Raw genomic sequence first — 24,036 nt, forward strand, 5'->3', positions numbered from 1 at the left:
CTCTTGGAAAGAAGAAGACTGCGAAAGATGGATATGGAGCACGAGAGAAGAAGGCACTTCGAAGCTCTTCGAAGAACATCAGAAAGGATTGATGAAGTATCCGAGGAAGACGCTGATGAGCCCGTCAGTGCCAGACCGCAGGAGACGACTTTTCTCAATCGTTTGAGAATACGAAGACGCAGCATGAAGCTACTCAGCTTTCTCAGTGGAAAATCGACGGACAAGTCCCAGGAGGAGCGTGCTTCAAAATTTTTGAAAATCTACATGTCAGACCGTGGAAGAGGCCAGAATACAATCTCAATTCATCATACTTCCAGGGACAGAAGATTCTGGAAGCTGAGAAGTCGAAGGAGAGCTAGCTCATCCGAAGGAAAGTGAAGCTTACAATCAAAAGATTGTTGTACTGTTGAGTGCGGAGCACAATCCCAGCGTTGTAATGTCCAGATTAATGATTAAATCGGGAATGATAATTTAAAATAATTCAATTAACGTCCAGGGATGATAATCAGCTGGATGAGGTCTTTCAATTATACACTTCAGGGCTGTTATCGTTATAAACAATATTAAGATTAATTCTGATAATACTCGAAATGCCGCTCTTAATTTGTTATCGAGATATTTTGGTAGATAATAGGTATAGGCCAATTTTTGCCAATTACTATTCGTACGGAGCCACGAATGCAATTAGAAGACTTCATAGATAGATTTTCCTCATGAATTTCATACACTGCTCGTGTTTTCTGTAATTATCGGTAAAACAAGGAGAATATTTAATTGATAAATGGGGGGAAGAAATCGGTCTAACAAGCGGCCTAAAGATTGATTCAGAAACTTCATCAGTACTGACAAGTTGCTGTAGATGTTTGTACTTGATCACTTCTTTCACTAGCCGATAAATCTCCGTTATATTTGGCAGAATGATTATTAATGTAATTATTTGCGACGTTGAGGTATTAAATTATGTAGGTCCGCACGACTGATCAAACGCGGCACTCGAAAAAAAAAACAACTCTTCCACCTATGTTTTACGCCACGCTGATTCGAAATAATTGCGATAAGATGAAAAGAGTGAGGAAATTGGATGTGAGAGAAGTGAGCGTTACTGTTGGTAGATTATTAGTCTTGAAGCGAATAAATTGTACTATTTGTTCAAAGCTGTGTTGTTTAATGCCCATCCCAAAAACTCTGCTCTTCAGCAGAGGCAGTAGCTTATCACGAGCATTCTATTTTCCATCGGAGGGTGCCCAAAGGGTTGGAAATAGAAGGGTAGAAAATCGTCGGAGAATAACAGATGTACGTTGCAAAGTTTTTAAACTTTTGATGTTTCATTTTTATCCATTGTTTTTCACCATCGATATTGCGTGTTTTCATCAGTTCCCCTCATTTAATATTCCCCCAGAACTTCAGAACAGAAATACGGTGAGATACTTCTTAGAGAGTCCAGGTGTTGCTTTCAATGCAGAAGGGAATAGAGAATTTTTTATTCTAAAAAAGTTTGACAGTTTCTATGAAGAAACCGAAGATATCTGTCTCGATATCTTCAATTTTAGACTTCAAGAAAAACTTCTACCGCGTGAATTTTCACCCCTTTCCTGCACTCTATGGAACGCGCAATTTATTATTCACTGACTTGAAGTTTTTACTTCACGGAATAGAAACTTGTCATATCCAGATGTTGCTTTCCGACTTCATGAAGAAGAGAGAATTAATTTTTTCCTTGGGACACGTGGCGAAGTGGGATTGAACCAACAGTGCATCTCATCGTTCTGCAAAAACCCATTTCAGGAGAAATACAACTGAATAATGGATTTCTGAGATCAGGAATATTTCAGGGTAACCGCATCGTTGGTCGGACAATGGTCTTTTCCATCGTTGAAGGAGATGATATTCTGTCGTTATAATTAATCCCTATCTTAATTATTATTGGAGTATAATTCTCTATACGGGACTGATTGGTTCACTTGTCGCACTTGAAGCCATCGCTTGCAATGTATTATTTTTCATGTTTCCGTATCTCGCCTTTGGATTTTTCGCAACACTGGGGTAATAATGATGGTTAACGTCTATTCGAATTTTTCTCCATTCAAATGGAATTAAAATAGTTCTCTTCATTCTTCTTCATTCAATATGGTACGATCTTGACAAATGTGTGGAGCCTAATTTGAAATTGACAAACTCCGAGGATTTTTTTTCTCCACGATGTTTCAGCGTCGTACTTCACAGCTCTCATGAAGAATCCACGGAATACCTCTTCTTCCTATTATGTACCTCATTATAACTGACCGAAAGCTCTTAAACGAATCAATGTACTCACACATAAAATAGAAGATATATTCATTGTAATAGGTGAAGTCCTCATTTTATATTCCCTTCAGGTTTTAGAATCGAAATTTTCGTAGATTTTGGAGACTGCAGACGTTTCTCACAATAGACCACTGTATATATATTCGTCCATATCACAGATAAGTCTGATATTTCTCACGAAGAACGAAGAAATTGGTCTAGACATCTCCAAAGTGTTTACTTCGATGAATTACAGACTTTTGCAGCGTGAATTTTCACCCCTCCACATCGTTTTATGGAGTGAATATTTTATTATTCATTGGATCTATATTGTTGCTCCATGGAAAAATAATTCTGTCATGTCCAGATGTTGCGTTCAGACTGCGTAGAAAACAGAGACGTTCTTTTTATTGTATGGGATACGTGGCCAGGTGTGATAGCACCAGTGCCTCTCTTGCTTTCGTAAATAAACATTTTAAAAGAAGTAGAGATAGAAAATGGATTTCTGGGATCAGGATTACTTCAGAGCTGCCAAGATAACGACATCACTGGTTGGACAGTGGCCACTCCAAACCTCGAAGGAGCTCATTTACCGCCGTGGAGCAATCTTCATTCTAGTTCTTCTCCTTTTAATACCCAGGGTAACGCCCGTGTGAACTGACCACTACTACTGGGAATGTCTATAAAGATTTCTATTCCAGATCAGAGCTGTCATCCTCTACGGTGACGATCCTGAAGTTGTCCTCAGTGCTACTAGTCCTCTCATAATTGATGCTGTATTCGTAATCAAAATCATCATCAATTCGTGTAATCTAGAAAGGGTAACATCATCATCATTTCCGATAGCTTTGATCCGGATTGATACGAGGCACTCCTTTCAGATGAAGAATCTCTTCAAGAAGTTTTACGAAAACTGGAAGATTTTATCGAAGGACGAATTGAAGATCCTTCATTTACACACTGCAGAAGGGAATAAAGTGTCGATAATATATCTGGGTTAGTGCCTTGACTGTGAATTACCCAATAAATTAAGTGAGACTCAGTAAATAATTTCTTCCAGGATGCGTATTAGGTAGTGCTGGGTTATTTCTAACTCAGCCATTGCAACTGGGTCTTTTGGAGATAATCATGAGGACAAATGATACAATTCGGCGATTTCCCTCGCCAGTCGACTACGGATCGATAAATGTCGAGAAATATTACTGGTGGATTTGTGTATCGATAGCATTCATTGGTTTAGTGGTTGCACTTGGAATCGTCGCTTGTGATTTACTGTTTTTCATGTACTCTTATCATGTCTTTGGATTATTCGCAACACTAGGGTAATCACTGCGCATATCTATTCGAATTTGCATTCATCTTGTGGTACAGATCAATGATGATTATATTCTCGATCAAGATACATAATCGATCATCTACCAGTTGATGATGATAATGGATGGAGTGACGAGATGTACGTCAAACGTTGCATTCAATTGCATTGTCGTGTCATTGAGTACGTCAGCATGCATCCTTATGCCTCTTGTGTTCCAATGGTCAATTTTTTGATAGATTTGCCAAAGAACTTGAGGGTCTCTACGTGTGGAGCTTTTTTGGTGTCATTGGGTTCAATATGATTCTAATCAGTGTAATTGGTGTGCAGGTAAGCCTGCCAGACTCACAGATCTTAATCATGATTAGTTTTTGAGATTATTGTGTGAAGAGCAAAGCCATTTTCCATGCGTGATAAATTTTTTATTAGATTGTAATCAGCGTGGGTGCAACCGAAAAAATCGTTCAATACGGTTCACTCACTATTTCACCATTTGGGCATCTTTTTGTGGAGTGTCTCATGGGCCAGCGCCTCATAGACTACAGTCTTGCTACTCAAGTTTATATGTAAATATATTCGTCATTGCCATCTCAAATTAATGAAAATATTCTGAGACAATGTTATGAATAATTCAGATCAAATGCACAATGGTACAAAATGTCCGACAAAGCCCAGAAGATGATTAAATTATTTCTCCTGAGGAGTCAACTCCCGTGCCAATTAACCGCAGGAAGATTTCTGGTCATGAACTTTGAGACTTTTAACATGGTAAGACCTTTGCACGTTTATTGCTCCGAATATTTAATTGCAAATTGAATTAATTTATCGGCAGATTATACGAACTTCAGCCTCATACTTCACAGTACTCATGGCTACACAATAAACTCCACGAAATTTATTTATTTGTAATCAAGTACCGAATTGTAAAAGTCGTATCTTATTGGTCGTCATAATTCACGTGTCGAGGAATAAAAAAAAAGAAACGAGAAACAGTAGAAAATTACTCAAATTTCACGTACTTCATGAGATTTTTACTCCACAGCGGTGTTATTTAAAAACTATACACTTTTTGCTTGAAATGACGAACAATTTTTCCCCTCTCCGTTAAAAGTTGCTCTGCCCACGGAATAGCGCAGTCTCTGCGATGCGTGTGAATTTCACCCTTCCATTTCCCTTCCCAGAAGCCACCCTCTATTATTCATACAAAGTTACTTTTTTTTCACACAACGTGAAAATAATTCTGTCAAGTCCAGATGTTGTTTTCATACTCAAAGTTGTTATCTTGTACGTGGCGTTACTGCGCGATGAGTACCGCTCATACATTCGTATTGTGATAGTCAAGATGGATTTCTGGGATCAGAATTACTTTCGACTAGCCAAGATAACATCCTGTATAGTTGGACAATGGCCGAATCAATCAGTGAAAGAACTTATCCTGACCCGTGGACTTCTATTGACACTGACTATTATCCAGCTGATACCGCGGGTAACGGAAATTAATCCACTTTAACTGAATTCCTCTCTTACTCAATCAACGATTCTAGATCAGAGCTGTTGTACTCCACAGCGACGATCCTCAGATTGTCTTTGATGCTAGCGGTCCATTCATGATTGACACAATATTAGTGATAAAAATCATAAACAATTGCTACAACTTCAAGAAGGTAGACTCATCTCGATTTGCTTCGATTGGTCATTCAGTTGTAAATTATCTTCTAGATGAAAACTCTGTTGAGTAAGGTCAAGGAAAATTGGACGATCTTCTCAAAGGATGAGATGCAAGTACTCCATGAATACACCGCCGCTGGGAGAAGAGTCTCCATGATATATTTGGGTGATTATCGCTGATTGTTAAGAAATCCGAGCTTTTTTTTCGGGGAGAAATTGAAGGAATTTGTTTCTTCAGTGTCGCTATTCTGTGGAGCAGTGGTATTTGCAACAGAACCATTGCAATTGCGTCTAATTCATACATTCATCAAGACAAATGCCTCTCTACCTCTATTCCCCATGCCCGTGGACTACGGCTCGATAGACGTTGATAAATATTACTGGGGGCTCTTTTCATTAGCCGAGATAACGACTTGTCTCATAGTCATTGGCATCCTATCCTGCGATCTACTATTCTTTATCTACGCGTATCACGCATGCGGGCTGTTCGCCACCCTAGGGTAACAGTTGATATTCTGGTAGATATGTTTTAATGGATTTTTTGAAAATATAAATCTTTGCGGATTGGTAGATACACTATTGAGCATCTGCCGAGTGACCGCGATCCTAATTCGAGCAGAGGAATTCGCCATGTGAAACGCTGCGTTCAAATTCATCATCGAGCCACAGAGTATGTCTGCATGTGATTGTAATTATCGTGGTAATATGCTATATTTTTTGGTAGATTTGCCAATGAGCTTGCGGGACTCTACATTTATAACTTCCTCGCTGTTATCGGGCTTAATATGATTATCATCAGCATAACTGGCGTGCAGGTAATGATAATTGATATTTTTAGTAACTTCTTTTCCTTAATGAGGATCTATTTACGTGCAAGACCGTGGTTCACTTGGATGCGACTGAAAAAATCGTTCAGTACGGCTCCCTAACAATTACTCAACTTGGACATCTGTTTATGGAGTGCCTGCTGGGTCAGCGTCTCATGGATCACAGTCTGAGTATTCAAGAGCACATGTAAATACGCTTAATCCTATCAATTGTAATTATTCTGTGATCATTATTGCGGAGATTATTTAGAGGGAATGCGGAGTGGTACTACAGCTCTGTAAAATCACAGAAAATGCTGAGTTTATTGCTCATGAGGAGTCAGCTGCCGTGCACACTCACAGCTGGAAAGTTCCTGATCATGAATTTGGAAACGTTTAATTTGGTAAGACGTCTGACTTTTCGCGGACTTATTGCCACGAATGCTTTTTCCTCTGTATAGAATATTTATCATTCCTTTCCCAGATTGTTCGGACTTCAGCGTCGTACTTCACAGTTCTATTAGCCACTCAGTGATTGCACTAGCCATAATCGATATTTAAGTCTAGATTTTTAGATGCTGATTGCCAACCACTTGTGAGACGTCATCTATTCTTGTAATTTGCAATACGAAATAAATAAGGGAGAAAACCCGGCAATTTCACAGGTAATTCACGTTCCAAATATTGGAATTTCCAAAAGAGTAAAAAAATAAAAATCTTAAAGGTAAGATCGATAAAATATCGATCCCAATAATCAATTCAATATTGTCTCAATCGTTTCTTTATGTTCTCTCCTTAGGCTATATACACATTAATCCATATAAATGATTTCAATGAATTGACATAAAAAATCAGCACTCGGTTCTCTCGATTCCAAAATAGTTCCTAAATCATGTGTCCCAGGGATTCAACCATCTCATTCTCAGCTCAAAGGACAGGGTTTCTCCATCTAGACGTTTAGGATTTCGAACGTGATCCATGGTTAACTGTTCCCTGACTGGATCAACCCTGGGAGTGAGCAAGAGATCTCCATTCTCCATGAGCCAAGTGGCATGAATGTCGTTGTCCTCTGGAAGTTTACCAGGCTGATTCAGAGGTGTCACCTTGATGAGATGTTTCACCTTCCACAACTGGGCGCATATCTCTGGTATATTCTTGACAATTGTTATGTCACTCTTCTTCTCGTTCAAGTGTAACTGATCGAGAATTGCTTTGTGCCAGTAAGGATTTCCAGCGTACGGTTTCACTCGCTGGATAACAAGCAGTTTTGTCGGAGCTATCGGGGGATCTACCTGACCTGGATGTCTATAAATGGTTTAAATAATATATTTCATTCATATTTTATTACCTGAATTGATTCAATTGGAAGCTCACCTCGGATAATAAGTGACTTTTTCATACACTTTCTTATCTTTACCCCAGAATTTTGGGGGTTTCTGCCCCTTATAATTACGGATTTGAATGAAAAAATTGAGTGGTCGAGCCATTCTCAATTATATCCTCCCCTAAAACAACAATTAATTCTTCTAAAAATTATTTTCCTCATTGAAATTGAGGTTAGGGATAAGCAACATCAGTCCATCACTCAAAGTTAACGGAGAACTGAGTGAATAATTGGTAATATAAAATACTGATGTCTATAATTACCTGTGAGCGGAGGATAAATCACTGACACTAATTAATAAACTAATTAACACTTGAAAAACCTGAGAATAAACCGAGGAGTGCGTTTTTCCATCGGTATTTTCTCGTCGTTGACGATTCGAGATGGCGTTGGGAGCAGAATAAAAAAAATCCATTCCACAGTGGTGACAGTGGCCTGTTCCCCAGTGGGGTTTATTGGTCTGTCAATTAAAAATTTTTAAAATCCTGACAGTGGAATTAATGGGTAATGAGAAGAGTGCCCTCAGTGGGCTAGAGATAGACGAAAAAGCTATTGAAGTTACAGATTTTTGGCTTCACCACAGTGCAAGCACCAGTGGTGGAAATTCTCAATGTCTTTCGGTGTTCATCAGTGAACCTTCACTCCATTCAACTGCCAACTTTGGCAAGCCCTCACCCTTGGAGAGGACAGCCAAGGTAAAATTCAAAAATCATAGCTTGTTCTTAATTTAATATACATTGAAATAAAAAAAATCTCCCCATTTTTGCGGAATTCTTCGTGAGTAAGAGGACTTGTCACGATTTTATAACATTCTTATCACGAACAGATGGTAAACACTGACAAAACAAGTCAAAACATTTTGTCAATGTCAGTAATGAGGAATGGACAAAAGAAGATGAATTTAAGATCAAGTTTTTAGCGAATATCTCTGCGATAAACGGGTTTTAGAGAAAAATAGCAATAGGATTTTTTTACTGGGAATTTAATTCTCAACAAAAATGCCCAATGAATTTTCCTCGTTAGACCACTGGCTCCGAAAATAATGAGCAGAGTTTATTTATTTCTGACTATCCCAGAATTTGATGCTCCATCGTCACCCCTGCATTCTCAAGTACATCTCCTCCTGGAAGAAGGGCAGTTCCTACTATCTAGCAACTGAAGAAGCTAAACCCCTGGCCCAGGTAATTGGGACCCAGACAACCTTGCAAATATGTATAGGACTTCACAGTATCGTACGGGCCCTGATATTTCTCCACGAGAATGCCCTAGCCTCCCACAACAATCTCTCCAGCAGTTCGATATACGTCACCCCCGAGGGCTCATGGAAGTTGGGAAGTCTCGAGTTCCTCTGCAAATTCTCAGACTTCAATCAGGCTTATTTAAAGAAAATCAAGAACTTCAGGTACGAGAAGGCTATCACACCTGAGGAGGACGTCTCCTCGATGGTATCCCAGGTCAATCCAGTGTCCATTGACCAATTTGCATTTGGTGTTCTCACCGAGGACGTTTTGAGACTGAAGAATTCAGGTTCGATCTCATAAAATCATCCCACAAATCGAGAAAATAATTCCTAACACATTCCATTTTTACAGACGATGTGCCAGCCCTCCTAGACTTCAAAGAACTATGCCGACAACAATTACAAAACCCTGATCCAGTCCTGAGGCCAAGTCTTAATTCCCTTCTACGACACCCATTTTTTACCCATGACTTTATAAATATTCACGCGTTTCTCATGGAGTTGCCATTGAAAACTGAACCAGAAAAGGAGCATTTTTTCTCGTAAGTGCTCGTACGATTTTCCCTGTACTCATTAAATTCTCGGGAGCCCCCTGTAATAATTTCAGTTTTTCTTTCTCCAGGAATCTAGTTCCCCAGCTGCAGTCCTTCCCCGAAAAAATTGTGGCAGAGCAGTTGGGACGTCTCCTGCTCTCCCGTCTGGTCCTTTTGGATCCAACAGCTCAATGCAAACTTCTCCCCTACGTCCTAAAACCCAAAACCGAGGAAGAGCCCGGTCTGTTCTCAGTCTCAACTTTCAAGAGCTACTTAGTCCCTCAACTCCTGCAGATGTTCTGCGTTCGTGATACTTCAGTTCGCCTCCTCCTCCTCTCCCACCTAAACTCCTATATCTACGCCTTCCAAATGGACGAATTAAAACGCCAAATTCTCCCCGAGCTACTCGTCGGTATAAAAGATCACGACGATCAGCTGGTGAGTGTCACCCTGAGGGCGTTGGCCGACCTAGTGCCAATTCTGGGTGCTGCCACAGTGATAGGTGGAAAAAGGGGAAAATTATTCACCGATGGACGACCAAATCACAACCAGACTCGACTAGAAATGCGAAACAACAAGAGAGAAGTCAAGAAAGTCGATGAGATAGTAGAGGTAAATTCCCCTGAGGAGATTCCTGTCATGGAATTGCCAGAGAGACCATCACCAGATGGTGGAGAGGAGGCTGAGGAGACAACTGTCATCGAAGAAGAGGGCACGTGGTCTGATTGGGACACCCACGAGACTTGCAATACCCAGGGAAATGAGAGAATTGAGGAAAATAATAGAAACGAAATAATTCAGCCGTCAAAATCCATTTCCAAAGTTGATCGACCAATCTATCCCAAAAAAATTCACATATCTGATATATCTGAGCTCGATATCAAGCACTCGAAGACTCAGGATAAGGAAGAGGTGGATTTTTTTACGGATATGGAGCCAGTTATTGAAAAAACGAGAATTCTTCATATTGAGGAGGAGCGGGTTAAAAATGTTAAGAGTGTCTTTGATTTTAAGGCGACGTCCTTGCAGGACGACGACGATGACGGATGGGGAGAAGACCTCAATGACTGGGGTGGAGAGAATGGCCTCGATGATGTTAATGACTGAGGGAAAATCAGATTCTGGAGCGAAGTGAGAGAACGTGAGGGATGGATTCTATTGGGGATTATTCTTTTGGGTGTAGCTGCCACGGGGATGGATTTAGCCGTAGGAGGCAGAGGAACTTTTTTGTAGAGTGAAAAATTCTGCGGAAAAAAGTTTCTTTCGGCTTCTACGTCGGAGCCACCGATCGCGAGATTTATCGGAATATCGCGTCGCGTTTTTTCACTTCGTTTCGGAATTCTTCAGAATTCTGGTGATTTTTTATTGATAAGAGGCTCGATGCTGCATTTTTGTTGAATAGACTTGGGAATTGTTGATAGAGAGAATTTGTAATTTGTATCATAAACGAATTTCGAATAAACTGTATTAAATAAAGAGAAAGAATTTTTCGATGGATGAATTACAGTAGACGCGGGAATTTTTAAATTGTTAAAGTACTCACCGTCGCTGATGAGGATGAGACTTCAGTGTGACAGCGGTGGGGGGACAAAGTTCCAACGTGCTTTGAAGTTGGCGTATTCCTCTCTTTTTCGACGAGGGTTGCTTGTAAGAACGTGTCCCACCGCGGCGGCTTCTTCATCAAGCCAAAATGGTACGTAAAATCTGCAAAAAATAATAAATAACACAGTTTTTAATCGAATCAATCATCCAAGAATATTAATCAATCAAAAATATTGCCATTAATTTAGTGATGTTTAGAAAATCGAGGGATTCGAAATCTGGATTGACAATGGGCCCACGCGATATTTAGACCACGCAATATTTATTCCTCTGAGAAGCAAGATCATATGGTTAATTAATTTAAATTTCTAGTAATTGAAAAATTTGAAACTGTTCATTTTCGAAATTTTGCATCTCCGCGAAGAAACAGAGAAAGTCATCGATCAAGTGATTTTTTTTTTGGTTATGTTGTCGTACTCTAGAATATTTATATCAAAACCATCAACTAATGGGGAAACATCAAGAATGAATGGACAATTGAAAAATTTCGTTGAAAAAAAGTCAACAATATTTTTTATTCATCTTGATTAATTTCTAAATAAAACTGATTAGACGTAAAAATTTTTTATGCGAAAATTCTGCCGATTGAAATATTCATTGCAATCTAAAATGATGAGCCACTCAGCTCGCTTTGAATGATACATGAAGAAAACTTCTTGTTCCCTAATTATCATTTGTCTGACACGATAAAAATTCATTAAAGAAAAATGGTGAACGACAGGAACAAATACGAATAACGTTGAATTATTGTCACTAGGGTTTCGTTAAAGTAGTGAAGAACAAGCAGTACTTCAAGCGTTTCCAAGTGAAGTACAAGAGACGTCGTGAGGGTAAAACCGATTACTACGCTCGTAAACGCCTGACTATCCAGGACAAGAACAAGTACAATACCCCCAAGTACAGGCTAATTGTACGTCTGTCCAACAAGGATATCACTTGCCAAGTGGCATATTCGAGGATCGAGGGAGACAGAATTGTCTGTGCTGCTTACAGCCACGAACTTCCCAACTATGGAATCAAAGTTGGTTTGACCAATTATGCATCTGCCTACTGCACTGGACTCCTTTTAGCGAGAAGGGTAAGAGCTCTCTCTATAGGATTTCAAATTATATAGAAGAGTCTATTCAATTTTTTCTGTTCACCGCATAAATGATTCGAACAGTAAATTCTGAAATCGTACTCAACAACCAATGAATCCTTCAATTAATCAATTTTAAAATGATGATACCACTCAGCTCGCTTTGAAAAGCCATGAAGAAACATTTGTTCCCTAAATATTATAAATCTGAACACCCAAGAAATCCTATAAAACCTGATTCAATGAAACAACGAAATTAAAACGGGAAAAAAAATTGTACGATTGCAGCTCCTGAAGAAGTTGGGACTCGACAAACTGTATACTGGCACCACTGAAGTGACCGGTGACGAATACAATGTCGAGGAGCTAGATGATGGCCCAGGTGCCTTCAGGTGTTATCTGGACACTGGTCTGATGCGTACCACCACTGGTGCACGAGTTTTTGGAGCCATGAAGGGAGCTGTAGACGGAGGTCTGAATATTCCCCACAGGTAAAACCAATTTCCACTTCTAAATAATTTTTTCAAGGACTCAAACACTCCGAGGACATCCTTATAATTTTTTTCGATGGAATTCTCAATTTTTATGATGAAAAACGGACACATGCGCGTCATCTGAGCCACGTGGAGAGAAATTCCTCTGTGTGTGTTCTACCGCATTGGGACCAACTCCACACCGGCATCTAAGGATTATAACTTTATCTGAACCCCACGGGAAAATCGAAAGACATAAACCGTGAATTTTCCGATTTTTCAATTTTCTTTTTGTCACAGCACAAAGCGATTCCCTGGATACGACAGTGAGTCCAAGTCCTTCAACGCTGACGTCCATCGTCAACACATATTCGCCCAGCACATCGCCAACTACATGAGGACACTCGAGGAAGAGGACGTTGAAGCCTACAAACGTCAGTTCTCACAGTACATCAAGAATGGAATCGCTGCTGATGCTGTAAGTGTCTCAAATAAAAAATTCCGTCCAACTTAAAATTGTTACGAGGCTGTTCAGTACCCCGTCAACGTCGCAGTTGGACAATATTAATTACAAAGGTTCAGCGAAACGGTTGAATGCACTTTTCCCTGCGTTCTGCTGTATTGGCCGCTGTGACACCCCAAAACAATTCGTTTTTCATCATCAAGACTTTTGATAATTGATTTTTAATAAATGCGGATGTTTTTGCAGATTGAGGGACTCTACAAGAAGGCTCACGAGGCTATTCGTGCCAACCCAGACCACCAGGTAGTCGAGAGGAAGAAGGAGCCAGTGAAAAAACGCTGGAACCGCGCTAAATTAACCCTCTCAGAGCGCAAGAACCGCGTGAACCAGAAGAAGGCTTCATTCATGAAGAAATTGGAAGAGGCCGAAGCTTAAAAAGCCGGCCCATTAAAACCCATTATTTTTGTACCTCATCCGTTAATCTGGATCGTTCACGTTGCCATTCTGTCTTAAGAATGTTATTTTATATGTAGCACGTGAACGGTGGTACGAAAATGCTGATAATAAAAATGAAAAACACTATTTGTTTCTAGTCTTTTGTACATTGTAGATTTAGTTGAGAAGCTGAGGATAATGTCGAGTGGATCTCGACATTTTGAGACTGATGAAGCGAAAATTGAAGGGAAAATGATGCCCAGCATTTATTTCTCTGAGAAAGAAACGGAGACTGATTTTTTTCTAATTAGACTTCGAGATTAATAAAAAAATTATTTATTTAATGGCCTGACTATCCTCAGAGTATTTAATCGTCCTTTACACTCCAGGGATAATAGATTGGCATGTATTAGAAGGGCTCGGAAGTAAAAAAAAAAAAAAGTGGGTTCAAAAAATAAATGAAATTCTGGAAAATTTAATGATTTGATCACTCACCGATTTATGGAACGTACGTCAGCAATTGAAGTTTCCCGCGTACAGAAGATACAAGGATAGCTCTCTTGTGAGATCATTACCAGGTCCACAACAATAAATTTTCCTTCACACTTCACTATATTTTAACTCAAAAATCCTACAAACGTGTCCACAATGTTCACACACTTCACACTTTCACCACTTTAATTTAATTTAATTATGATTTATCAAAATTTATATCGACGATTTTTTTTATTATTATCATTTATTGATTGTTTTAAGTTAATTGTTGACGACCAGTCAGATGGCGTCATCTTCCGATATGAACAAAATGTCGGTAACTGATCAACAAAAATTTACCCGCCTATTTTTTATATTGACTTTTTTTTTTCATGGGCGTCCCACTCGAATTTTCATGAATTCGTTGTCTTTCCTCATTGCCAATATCATTTTTAGCAATAATATCTCAAGTTGTAATCTTATTTTTGTTTAAAATTCCGAAAATTTATCTCAATTCATTATCTATTTTTTCCTTCATGTATTTCAAATCGTCAATGCCTTATATTCCCCAAAAATAATAATAAATTCCTTTTCTCAATTATTCCCAGCTCTAATTGATACCTAATTACTGCATTATCGATAAATATTGATGAGTATATTCCGAATTAAACGGGACAACTAACAAAACAATTGCCAAACGTGTCGTTTCGGGACTGCCATCTTGACTAATGCGCAGACCGATGCGCAAAGATGCTTGGCCTTTCTGACTATTTTTTTGCTCTAACGCTTACAAAATCGCAAAACAATGGCTAATTTCATCATAAAAAGTTTGCCGGACCCGCCTATCGACTAATTACCGTGAAGTTAATCAATGCTTTGCTAATTTTTCCCCAAAATTCATAGAATAAACAGCCCCCTCCCCCCTTTCCTTTGTTCTTTGTCCCCATTGTTCCAGACAATCAAATGCTCATATTTCCCCAAAATAATGATGAACCCCATTTTCCAATTATGCCCAGACCCAAATCACGACAAATAACCGCATTGTCAATAAATATTAATGAGTATATCGTTAATTAAACCGGGAAACTCACAGAGGAACCGCCAAACGCGTCGTTTCGGGACCGCCATCTTGAGCTATGCGCAGGCCGATGCGCGAGGATATTTTTGTCAATTCGGCCAATTTTCAGGATTTCAATGTTTTAGGGCTTGTTACGCAGCAAAATAATGACCAATTCCACGATAAAACGATTACTGAACCCCCCCATGAATTAATTACCGCGATATCAAACAAAACTTTTTTAATTTTACCCGAAATTCTCCGAAAATTCTCAGAACGAACGCGAGACACGTCTTCTCTGTCCACAGGCCGGCCGCCATTACCGCACATGCGCAGTGCGGCAATTATTTCCCACGTTTCCGCAAATTTCTTGAATTATTGAAATAATTAAATAATTACGTGTAATCACGATTAATGACTGATTTAATTATCAAAACGAATAATTAGAAAATTCTGAAATTGACAAGTGGTGGAGGAAATAAATAAAACGGAATGGCTCGAAGGAGGGAAATCAAAACAAACCGGTGACACCGTTAATTTTTTCCTCGAAAAATGTAATAAACTCCTTATTTAGAGGCTCAGAGTAATTGAAAACGGGTAGACATGAATCTGAAGGAGCCAGTAAGGAAAAAACGGGTGCGCCAGCGGTCCCATGGGCCTTTTCCTATTCCTTTCAACAAAGATGACAAGTGGGTTATGTATACAGCTCACCTGAGTGCCTCAGGAACTTGCATTGCTCATCCTGAGGAGATGGCCGCAGTCTACTGCATGGTAAACACGAATTTTCCATTTTTTTTGCGATATTAATTCATGATTTTGGATGATTCCAAGGTTTATGGGGTTCTAGGGTTTCTTCGGGAAGGGCTCGTTGTCCAGGGGATTTCCATCCTTCGGGAAACGTCGATTTGGAGCTCCTCCTCAGATCAGGGAACGCCAGTGGAAGAGGAGGAAGCGATGGCTGGAGGATGTGAAGAAATTACAGGCTGAACCTTTTGTATTTCGGGGAGAGTCTGGAGTGGTGGACCTGGAACCGAATATTGAGGGTTCTGAGGAGTTTTTGGAACCCTCAGAAGGAGATTCTGGGCCTAAAAGTAGTGGAGAGTCATCCAAAGGGGGTGAGGAAGCCTCTGGAATCGTTGAAAGCCATAAGAGTGAGAAAAATGGGGAGCAATCGTCTGAATCTGAGGAAAAAATTGAAGAAAATAATTCTGAGGGTCAAGAGAACTCAAAGGACTTGACAATCATTACAAATTTGTCAGGAGAACATGATAAAAGTAAAGAAAATGATGAAATATCAACTCTGGATTCTTCAAATCCCGAAAATGCACCCATATCCCAGGAGAAATCATCAGAAAATCATTCTGAACCTCTGGAAATTAAAGAAATTCAGGAAGTGGAAATAACTCAAGAAAAATCGCCTCGTGCAGCTAAAACTCCAGGAGTAGCTCAAGAAACTGAAAATTCTCGAGAAATCGACGAAGTAGTTCTCGATTCCACAGAGGAAGAGGAAGTCCTTGAGATAATGGACCCTAACAAATCCGGAGAGACAGACTCCCAGGACGACATATGTGTGTTGAACGAGGAAATATCAAAGCCAGACAATTTTCTTGAGTTTCTTCTCCCTCAGGAGAAGCCCCAGGTGAATCCTAACGAGATACTGGTGCTACCTGATAGCGACGAAGACACTGAGGATTACCTCAAAAACATTAAACCCAGAATCGAGACCGAAGGCTTTCCAGTCTCCGAAACTCTTCAATTGACCTTCGAGGAGACGTTTTTCCTGATGTATGGACTGGGGTGTCTACAAGTGGTCAATTATGATGGACAGATCTTCAGTATTATCGAGGCCTGGAGGCATTTTAACGAGCAGGATGAGGGGTTCTTTAGTAAATACGTCGTTTATCATTATTTTAGAAGTAAGGGCTGGGTCGTGAAACCTGGACTCAAGTGTGCTGGCGATTTCGGTGAGATCATTCGACCTTCTCTCAAATATTTCTTCAATTTTTGTATTTATGTTATTTTAATTATTGTTTTAGTGCTGTATAAGAAAGGCCCGCAGTTCTATCACGCGTCGTACGTCATTTTTGTGGAGGTGGTGGACGGTGACAATCTCCTGAGGGACGACACCCAGACTAAGAGGGACACCTCCTGGATGAATATTCATTGTTTGAATCGGCTGGCTCAGAGTGTCGCTAAGGTATTTTCTCATCCGTTGATGATACGAAAACATATTTACAACATCTTTAAATATTTTTATCCTGTTTATGTGTTTTACTCTTGTTTTCCACAGGAATTATTAATCGTCCAGGTGCTCTGGCCCTCGACAGTCCCCAGGAACAGCAGTCCAGTTCCTCTGGAGGCATTATCAGAGTTCACAGTTCGTGAACTCCTGATGAGACGATGGAATCCTAATGAAACCTGCGATGCAATTCCCCTCGACGAAGAGGACGAGGACTCCGAGGACGAGGATTCGTCCTAATTTCAACATAAATCTACTTTTATGACCATTAACATTTCCAGAATAACTTTTCTATATTTTTAGTTATGTACATAAACTGAATATTTCAGCTTGTAATTTTTTTTACGAGTAGAACATAATTTATTAAATTAAAACATCGCCGAGTGCTTTCGTTTCATGTACTTGACGCCAACTCCAGTCCTTCTGTATTCACTCCTTTCGTTGAGATATTCCTCTGTACACTGGGCAACAAAATCCTTGTCGTAGAACCATTTTTCTGCACAATCCCATAGCTTTTTGTTAGCGTCTCTGCAGTCTAGCCAGACTAGGAGACCAGCCTCTTTCCCACATTCGGTAAAGGCTGTATAATTTTGAGTAAAAAACATTAATCCATTTACTCAATCCAGGGATAAATTAATTGATATAAGAGTAAACCTCAGTTTTGATTTATTTACCTCTAACCTCGTCCACGCATTTCTCAGTTCTCGTTTTCTGCCGTATTTTCTGGGGAATGAGCACCTGTTTTTCCAGTTTCCTTAGAGATTTGTCATCAGGATCACCTGAGAAACCAAATAAACGAATGGATGAGTGAAATTCATTCTAACCTAGAAATACTCCATTCGTTGATGTCAGGGGGTGTTTTTCGGGGATTTTAAATGAATACAATTGAATTCCTGGAGGAGAAAGAATCCCATACCTAGTCCGTGGGGTCCAGCAGTGAATTTTGGAGACAAGACACCTCTGACGAGCTCTCTTGGCTGCTCTGTATTCTCAGATTTGACTTCTGTCTCCGCCATTGTTTCTGACATCCACTCCAAAACTGTTCGTGAGACTGCAGATTTGAGGTTGTCAGGATCTTTGAATCGAACACCCGCTTCTCCGATTCGTTTCCATTCATTCCCGAAGGAAAAACATTAATTATCGCCAGCCAATTATCGTAATTAGGTGAGTGGAAAGTTGCTTCTCTCAAAAATCCATAAAATCGTGGTTTTTGGGGATTCAACATTTGTTTAATGAAAAAAATAGCTGTCAGTGCAGTAGATAACCTCTAAAATATCCTCTGAGCATCCTGCCATAGTGCATGTAGTATTCGAGATATTATTTGAACAATTCTCCTCATCTTTTCCAATATTTTGTCATTTTATTTCATTTTTTTCAGATTTAATTAAGATGGATAGACTTTTACGGTTAGGAGGAGGCATGACGGGTCTAAATCAGGGACCACCACCTTCTGATGCTCCCGTTGTTGACACCGCTGAACAGGTGAGGTTAAATTTTTATTTTTATTTATTTAAATTATTTGTTTACTTGTTTTTTGGCTTGCAGGTCTACATTTCTTCTCTAGCATTGTTAAAAATGCTGAAGCATGGAAGAGCTGGGGTTCCCATGGAGGTCATGGGACTGATGCTGGGGGAATTCGTCGACGATTACACCGTCCGGGTGATTGATGTCTTCGCCATGCCCCAGACAGGAACTGTGAGTTGAAAACAATCGTCTGAGTGATGCGTTATTTATTTTGTGGATTTTGTAATTCAGGGGGTGAGTGTCGAAGCTGTGGATCCAGTTTTCCAAGCGAAAATGCTGGATATGCTGAAGCAAACTGGACGACCGGAAATGGTCGTTGGATGGTATCACTCGCATCCAGGGTTTGGTTGTTGGTTGTCTGGGGTTGATATCAATACACAGCAGTCATTCGAGGCCCTCAGTGAACGTGCAGTGGCTGTTGTCATCGATCCCATTCAGTCGGTCAAGGGAAAAGTCGTCATCGATGCATTTAGATTAATAAATCCCAACATGATGGTGAGACTAAATTTTTCCCCTTGAAATTTGTTAATTTTTATTAACCTCCAGGGCTATTTCTTCAGGTTCTGGGACAGGAGCCGCGTCAGACGACCTCCAACCTGGGGCACCTACAGAAACCCTCGGTTCAGGCTCTCATTCACGGTCTCAATCGTCATTATTACAGCATCAGCATTAATTATCGTAAAAACGAACTTGAACAGAAGATGTTGTTAAATCTTCACAAAAAGACTTGGATGGATGGACTGACACTGGCTGAGTACTCAGAGCACAGTAGACTCAACGAGAACACTGTGGCTGAGATGCTGGAGCTTGCCAAGAATTATAACAAGGTATTTGTCTCTATTTATGCTCAATAATGGTTGTTATAATTTTTTTTTTGAACCCAGGCCCTCGAGGACGAGGAAAAAATGACCCCTGAGCAGCTCGCAATAAAGAACGTGGGAAAACAAGACCCAAAGCGTCACCTCGAAGAAAAAGTAGATATGCTCATGTCCACAAATATCGTGCAGTGCCTGGGGGCAATGCTCGACACTGTTGTCTTCAAATAACCGATTGTACATGTATGAAATTCCCCCACATTATCCGAAATACAAGTACTTTTTAAGCGATGAAGTGACGATATTTTTGCTCGTCTTCATAGCATTTTTCCATTCAATTTCCCCCATCAATCATGGATTTCTTAATAAAATTGGTAAATTCCTGCGAATATGCTTTTTAATTCAAAATAATAGCCTCACAGGTGATACATTTCTTTTAATTTCATCTTTTAATTACTTAATGGAATAAATCTGCAATCTGAGTGAATATAAAAAGTTAAATCGTCCTCAGGAGGAAACAATGAGGTAAGTTGACTGAATTGTTGATACGAATGTATTTTCGTACGTGCTTCAGGGGAAAATATCGAATGTCAGGGCATCAGTCAGCTTTATATACATCATTCATTCGATTCCTGAGCTTTTTCATCATCTTCTGTTCTGGTCCTGGCGTTAAAAAGAGAATTGGCGGATTAGGAGGACTCCGGGGCCTCTTTGCTCTTCTTCTTCTTCTTTTTTTTCTCCTTTTTAGGGGTCTCCGAGTCTTCAGACTCAGTGGGAAGTGTCTCATCAGCCTCTTTCTCCTTTTTCTCCTTCTTCTTCTTTTTCTCTTTTTTCTCCTTCTTCTTGTCCTTGGGGGAAGCCACGTCGACGTCCATTTCCTCATGTTCTTTCTTGGGAGATACTGGAGTACTGGAGACTGCACTGGGGGCCTCTGACTCATCGTGGGTTCTTTTCTTTCCCGCGATTCCATTTTCCTTCTTCTGGAATTGATTTTAAAAAAAAAGTTTGAAAGAATTCAGAGGGAAATTCATTTTTCGGGTTCTAAGGCCTCACCTGCACTTCAGAGTAATCCTGATAGTTCGTCAACCAGTCTGAGGGGGTATTTTCATTCGGTTTACCATGTTTATCCAGCTTGTTATCGAGAATCATCTTCTTCTTCTCGGAGGCCTTTGGACCGAGACCCCATTTCCTGGGGTACGCGTCTCTCTCCATTATCACTCGCTTTATCTTCGCACATACACCATGGTCACATGCCGCCATCGTCGGGGATGTCATCATTGCAATTGCTAAATAAAATTAAAATTGAAGTTATAAAAACACTTTTAAATTTCTGTAATATCTTTTCCGTAAATATCTCGGTATATATTACCTAAAGCCACAGCTTCGCCTTTTGTGGTAACAATAACAATCTCTTTATTCAACTCAATACCATCGTCGTACATAAGGACTCCAGGTAACATGATCTTGGCTCCATAACAGATGGCATTCACCTGGAAAAAAACGAGGAAATCGACTTCAATGATGTCCTAAGGGGATTAATTCAATTGAATTTTATCAGGGGAACTCACCGCACTGTCCTTAACGATAATTCGTTTGTGATTAACGAGCAATGCCTCCAGGGGCTTGATAACTCTTCTCAGGTAGGACTCATCGCCGTGATTGTCGTAGAGCCACTGGGCGTCCATAATATCGTGCATTGTCACCATATTGTCCTCCTCGTCTTGCACCCCAGATCTATTTCTCCTTAGCTCTTGCATTTGACACCCAGTACCCAGGAATAACCCTAAGTGAACGCATATTGTCCTGACGTAGGAGCCAGCTTCACATTTAACTTTAAATATGCCCATGTTACGTTCATTGTCGTAATCTAGGAACCAGCTGTCGTAAACCGTCCTCACACGCAATTGTCGCTTAACCGCGGATATCAGCGGAGGCCTTTGAAACAGCGCACCGCGTAATCTCTCCAGCGCTTGATTTATCTGAATTTATTTACGTTGTTTCAGATTATTTCATCAAAAAAACAAAATTTACATTCGCATTGTTGGGGATACCCGAAGAACTACTGGACTTAGACTATAAAGTTATTAGACTTTTTTCAAGAGGATTAAATCCTCCACAAAAAGTTCTTTTGACGTTTTTCTCTAGATTTATCCACCAACGAGTTAATCCACGAATTAATGGAGAACAGGTTTTTCCACGAGGAAATAATTTTGCTTAACAAATGGTTGAATATCTCGGTAATGAGTGGATGTAGACGAAAGTCATCGGAGAGATTTTTTGGGGAGGATCGAATTTTCTACAAAAAATTCCTTTGTTTTTTTCGTCTAAACTCAGTAGTTTCAGAGATACCGACGAAATAGTTACCTTTTTTGTGTCTTCAACAGCTTCATGCAACTTGAAAACCGCGATATATTCCTTTCCCGCGGACTGTTGGGACTTGGCGAGTCTCGTGGCTTTATCAATACATACGATAAGACACCCAGAGACTTTTGGATCGAGGGTACCAGAGTGTCCAGTCTTTTCCACTCTCAGAATTCTCTTTATCCAGGCAACAACCTCGTGAGATGATGGGTTCGACGGTTTGTCAAGATTTATGCACCCACTCTTCACGTATTCTGCGATGGGTCTGTGAAGGGGCGTCGAGCCACAGGTCAAGGGGGTGAAATGTTTGGTTCTCGTGAGTAGTTTGTCAAAATTCTACACCAAAAAAAAATCCAAATGTTCATACCATTCTTCAGAAACAATTAAAAAGTACTTTCCCTCCTTGAAATGTTCAAAATAAAATGATATGAGGGCAAACCTTGAAGAGCAGAGGCCAGTCCTTGCATTCAAGCTTGACAATACCATCAGCAGGCTCCATTTTGCAGTCCATAGCCACCTGGGCCTCCCCCAGGGACTTCTTGCTCTTCTTTTTCTTTTTGTCTGTAATGAACCAAATCATCTTTTAATTGAATCTGCCATGAAAAAAATCAACCCTCCATAACCTCAAAAGAGCCTTCACTCCCTGATTGTCCTCCAAAACCGAAAATCTCCCTTCAACATCTAAATTCATCCCCGAATTCACTTCTCTTCTTTTTCCCTTCTCAATAACTATAAATTAAACAATATCTCCAATCGGTGTTAACAATGAGCACGTGTTTACAGTCGAACTCCCACAACACACCCCCTTCACACGATTTCCACTCCTTGTTAACGCCGGACATCCCAGAAAATGGTCTTAAGTTTCTGGAATTTAATTATATAACATCAATTAATAATGAAATTACCAATTTCTGCCATTATTAACGCTTTATCGCACTTTATTCTCGAATCACACGTGTGGAATGGCGGTACGCACTCAAAACGGCGCAGACACCGGTGCGCCAGCGCCATTAGTTCAAGTTTCTCCTGCTTGCGCAGTGCATCAGCGCAGGTCGCCATTTTTTATTGTGTTCCGTGTGAGACTTGTTCATTCCTGCGCGTTCCGTTATTTTTCCGTGAATTCTAACGTTAAATTATCGTTAAAAACCCCGAGGAAGCGGTCGACGGGAGCCCCAGGAGGTGCCGCGATACCTCATTAAAGGTTTATTGGGTATTTTTGCTTGTTAAATGGGTAATTGTCAATTTTTTTCCGACGCGGAGTCGCGATCATTCTGCTCACTGCGCAACTGCTCCGCGCATTTTGGCGACGCCATGTCGAGAATAATGAGAGGGTGCATAAATTTTTCGACGCTGCATCGTGCGGATGTGCTTCGCTCGTTTCGGGGGTAAATTAATATCAAAACGCAGTAAAATTGTCGACTTGAGTCCCAGGACGTGAGCCACGACCTCGCCGAGTATTAGTTTTGTCAATTTAATTCGCGGAATGGGTAATTATTATTTTTTGGCGTTCGTTGAGGGTCTTGGATGAAAAATTCTGAAAAAACATGAAGAAGGTGTCCAGGGTAGCACCAGGAGGTCACCTCACCCCTCAGTAAACTTTTATTTTATTCATTTCTCCTTGTATTCCTATTATTTTCATGCAATCAACGATAATTTGTTGGCGGGCTGGGGAGTCCTTTGTTTTCCACGCGCAATTGCTCCGCGCATTTTAGCGACGCCATGTTGAAATCAGAGGGGGGGACGCATAAATTTTTCGGCGCCGAACTGTCCGGATGTGTTTCGCTATTTTCGGGGAAAAATTAATATCAAAGCGGAGTAAAATTGTCGACCTGAACCCCAGGAGGTGGCCTGCGACCTCATCGGATATTAGTTTTGTCAATTTAATTCGCGAAATTAGTAATTATTATTTTTTGGCGTTCGTTGATGGTCTTGGAACGAAAAATCTGAAAAAAACATGAAGAAGGTGGCCAGGGGAGCCGCAGGAGGTGACCTTACCCTTCAGTAAACTTTTTTTCCATTTATTTTTCCTTTTATTCCTAATATTTCCATGCAATCAATGATGATTTAATGGCGGGGTGAGGAGGCTCTTGTTTCCCACGCGCAACTGCTCTGCGCATCTTGGCGACGCCATGTTGAAATCAAAGGGGGGACGCATAAATTTTTTGACGCCGTACCGTGAGGATGTGTTTCGCTGGTTTCGGGAGTAAATTCATATAAAAACGGGGTAAAATCGTCGACCTGATCCCCAGGAGGTGACCCACGACCTTGCTAAATATTAGTTTTGTCAAT

At 40.2% G+C, this 24,036-nt stretch overlaps 9 protein-coding genes across 11 annotated transcripts; 6 read left to right on the forward strand and 3 right to left on the reverse strand.

The window, feature by feature from the left end:
• The first annotated feature begins 2,733 nt into the window (after nucleotides 1-2,733).
• Nucleotides 2,734-4,516, forward strand: LOC105266200 (odorant receptor 67c-like). The gene is made up of 9 exons (XM_011304158.1): nucleotides 2,734-2,924; nucleotides 2,985-3,104; nucleotides 3,165-3,279; nucleotides 3,344-3,605; nucleotides 3,683-3,778; nucleotides 3,835-3,925; nucleotides 4,025-4,161; nucleotides 4,231-4,363; nucleotides 4,428-4,516. Exons 1-9 carry the CDS (start codon nucleotides 2,781-2,783, stop codon nucleotides 4,476-4,478), a joined length of 1,149 nt encoding a protein of 382 aa, XP_011302460.1. The 5' UTR covers nucleotides 2,734-2,780; the 3' UTR covers nucleotides 4,479-4,516.
• A 312-nt stretch (nucleotides 4,517-4,828) lies between these two features.
• LOC105266064 (odorant receptor 22c) lies at nucleotides 4,829-6,758 on the forward strand. The gene is made up of 9 exons (XM_011303948.1): nucleotides 4,829-5,081; nucleotides 5,140-5,259; nucleotides 5,315-5,429; nucleotides 5,502-5,763; nucleotides 5,835-5,933; nucleotides 5,988-6,078; nucleotides 6,141-6,277; nucleotides 6,341-6,473; nucleotides 6,554-6,758. The coding sequence occupies exons 1-9, from the start codon at nucleotides 4,938-4,940 to the stop codon at nucleotides 6,602-6,604; spliced, it is 1,152 nt and encodes a 383-aa protein (XP_011302250.1). The 5' UTR covers nucleotides 4,829-4,937; the 3' UTR covers nucleotides 6,605-6,758.
• A 76-nt stretch (nucleotides 6,759-6,834) lies between these two features.
• mRpL30 (mitochondrial ribosomal protein L30) lies at nucleotides 6,835-7,849 on the reverse strand. 2 transcript variants are annotated; one of them, XM_011303946.1, is made up of 3 exons: nucleotides 7,717-7,849; nucleotides 7,444-7,574; nucleotides 6,835-7,374 (listed from the first exon to the last, which is right to left on the reverse strand). In XM_011303946.1, the coding sequence occupies exons 2-3, from the start codon at nucleotides 7,554-7,556 to the stop codon at nucleotides 6,960-6,962; spliced, it is 528 nt and encodes a 175-aa protein (XP_011302248.1). In that variant the 5' UTR covers nucleotides 7,557-7,574; nucleotides 7,717-7,849; the 3' UTR covers nucleotides 6,835-6,959. The 2 variants fall into 2 exon arrangements, with proteins under 2 accessions (XP_011302248.1, XP_011302249.1); XM_011303947.1 differs by having other exon boundaries at nucleotides 7,444-7,592.
• A 26-nt stretch (nucleotides 7,850-7,875) lies between these two features.
• LOC105266062 (protein-associating with the carboxyl-terminal domain of ezrin) lies at nucleotides 7,876-10,711 on the forward strand. Its single transcript, XM_011303945.1, has 4 exons — nucleotides 7,876-8,148; nucleotides 8,530-8,980; nucleotides 9,046-9,235; nucleotides 9,316-10,711. Exons 1-4 carry the CDS (start codon nucleotides 7,954-7,956, stop codon nucleotides 10,331-10,333), a joined length of 1,854 nt encoding a protein of 617 aa, XP_011302247.1. The 5' UTR covers nucleotides 7,876-7,953; the 3' UTR covers nucleotides 10,334-10,711.
• Nucleotides 10,712-10,812: 101 nt separating this feature from the next.
• On the forward strand, nucleotides 10,813-13,424 carry RpL5 (ribosomal protein L5). The gene is made up of 5 exons (XM_011303944.1): nucleotides 10,813-10,919; nucleotides 11,586-11,906; nucleotides 12,195-12,397; nucleotides 12,680-12,857; nucleotides 13,089-13,424. The coding sequence occupies exons 1-5, from the start codon at nucleotides 10,917-10,919 to the stop codon at nucleotides 13,275-13,277; spliced, it is 894 nt and encodes a 297-aa protein (XP_011302246.1). The 5' UTR covers nucleotides 10,813-10,916; the 3' UTR covers nucleotides 13,278-13,424.
• Nucleotides 13,425-15,128: 1,704 nt separating this feature from the next.
• Tsen2 (tRNA splicing endonuclease subunit 2) lies at nucleotides 15,129-17,382 on the forward strand. The gene is made up of 4 exons (XM_011303956.1): nucleotides 15,129-15,579; nucleotides 15,656-16,772; nucleotides 16,845-17,005; nucleotides 17,099-17,382. The coding sequence occupies exons 1-4, from the start codon at nucleotides 15,412-15,414 to the stop codon at nucleotides 17,285-17,287; spliced, it is 1,635 nt and encodes a 544-aa protein (XP_011302258.1). The 5' UTR covers nucleotides 15,129-15,411; the 3' UTR covers nucleotides 17,288-17,382.
• Nucleotides 17,348-18,088, reverse strand: LOC105266067 (COX assembly mitochondrial protein homolog). The gene is made up of 3 exons (XM_011303955.1): nucleotides 17,964-18,088; nucleotides 17,722-17,826; nucleotides 17,348-17,627 (listed from the first exon to the last, which is right to left on the reverse strand). The coding sequence occupies exons 1-3, from the start codon at nucleotides 18,073-18,075 to the stop codon at nucleotides 17,416-17,418; spliced, it is 429 nt and encodes a 142-aa protein (XP_011302257.1). The 5' UTR covers nucleotides 18,076-18,088; the 3' UTR covers nucleotides 17,348-17,415.
• A 31-nt stretch (nucleotides 18,089-18,119) lies between these two features.
• On the forward strand, nucleotides 18,120-19,775 carry Rpn11 (regulatory particle non-ATPase 11). The gene is made up of 6 exons (XM_011303958.1): nucleotides 18,120-18,211; nucleotides 18,426-18,529; nucleotides 18,593-18,742; nucleotides 18,803-19,066; nucleotides 19,132-19,398; nucleotides 19,456-19,775. Exons 2-6 carry the CDS (start codon nucleotides 18,437-18,439, stop codon nucleotides 19,615-19,617), a joined length of 936 nt encoding a protein of 311 aa, XP_011302260.1. The 5' UTR covers nucleotides 18,120-18,211; nucleotides 18,426-18,436; the 3' UTR covers nucleotides 19,618-19,775.
• A 114-nt stretch (nucleotides 19,776-19,889) lies between these two features.
• Nop60B (dyskerin pseudouridine synthase 1 Nop60B) lies at nucleotides 19,890-22,844 on the reverse strand. 2 transcript variants are annotated; one of them, XM_011303960.1, is made up of 7 exons: nucleotides 22,653-22,844; nucleotides 22,187-22,308; nucleotides 21,751-22,083; nucleotides 20,955-21,365; nucleotides 20,756-20,876; nucleotides 20,440-20,672; nucleotides 19,890-20,363 (listed from the first exon to the last, which is right to left on the reverse strand). In XM_011303960.1, the coding sequence occupies exons 1-7, from the start codon at nucleotides 22,804-22,806 to the stop codon at nucleotides 20,076-20,078; spliced, it is 1,662 nt and encodes a 553-aa protein (XP_011302262.1). In that variant the 5' UTR covers nucleotides 22,807-22,844; the 3' UTR covers nucleotides 19,890-20,075. The 2 variants fall into 2 exon arrangements, with proteins under 2 accessions (XP_011302262.1, XP_011302261.1); XM_011303959.1 differs by having other exon boundaries at nucleotides 19,890-20,366; nucleotides 22,653-22,827.
• Between the last annotated feature and the right edge of the window lie 1,192 nt (nucleotides 22,845-24,036).

This window comes from Fopius arisanus, unplaced genomic scaffold (genome assembly GCF_000806365.1).
Source record: "Fopius arisanus strain USDA-PBARC FA_bdor unplaced genomic scaffold, ASM80636v1 scaffold00036, whole genome shotgun sequence".
NCBI lineage: Eukaryota > Metazoa > Arthropoda > Insecta > Hymenoptera > Braconidae > Fopius > Fopius arisanus.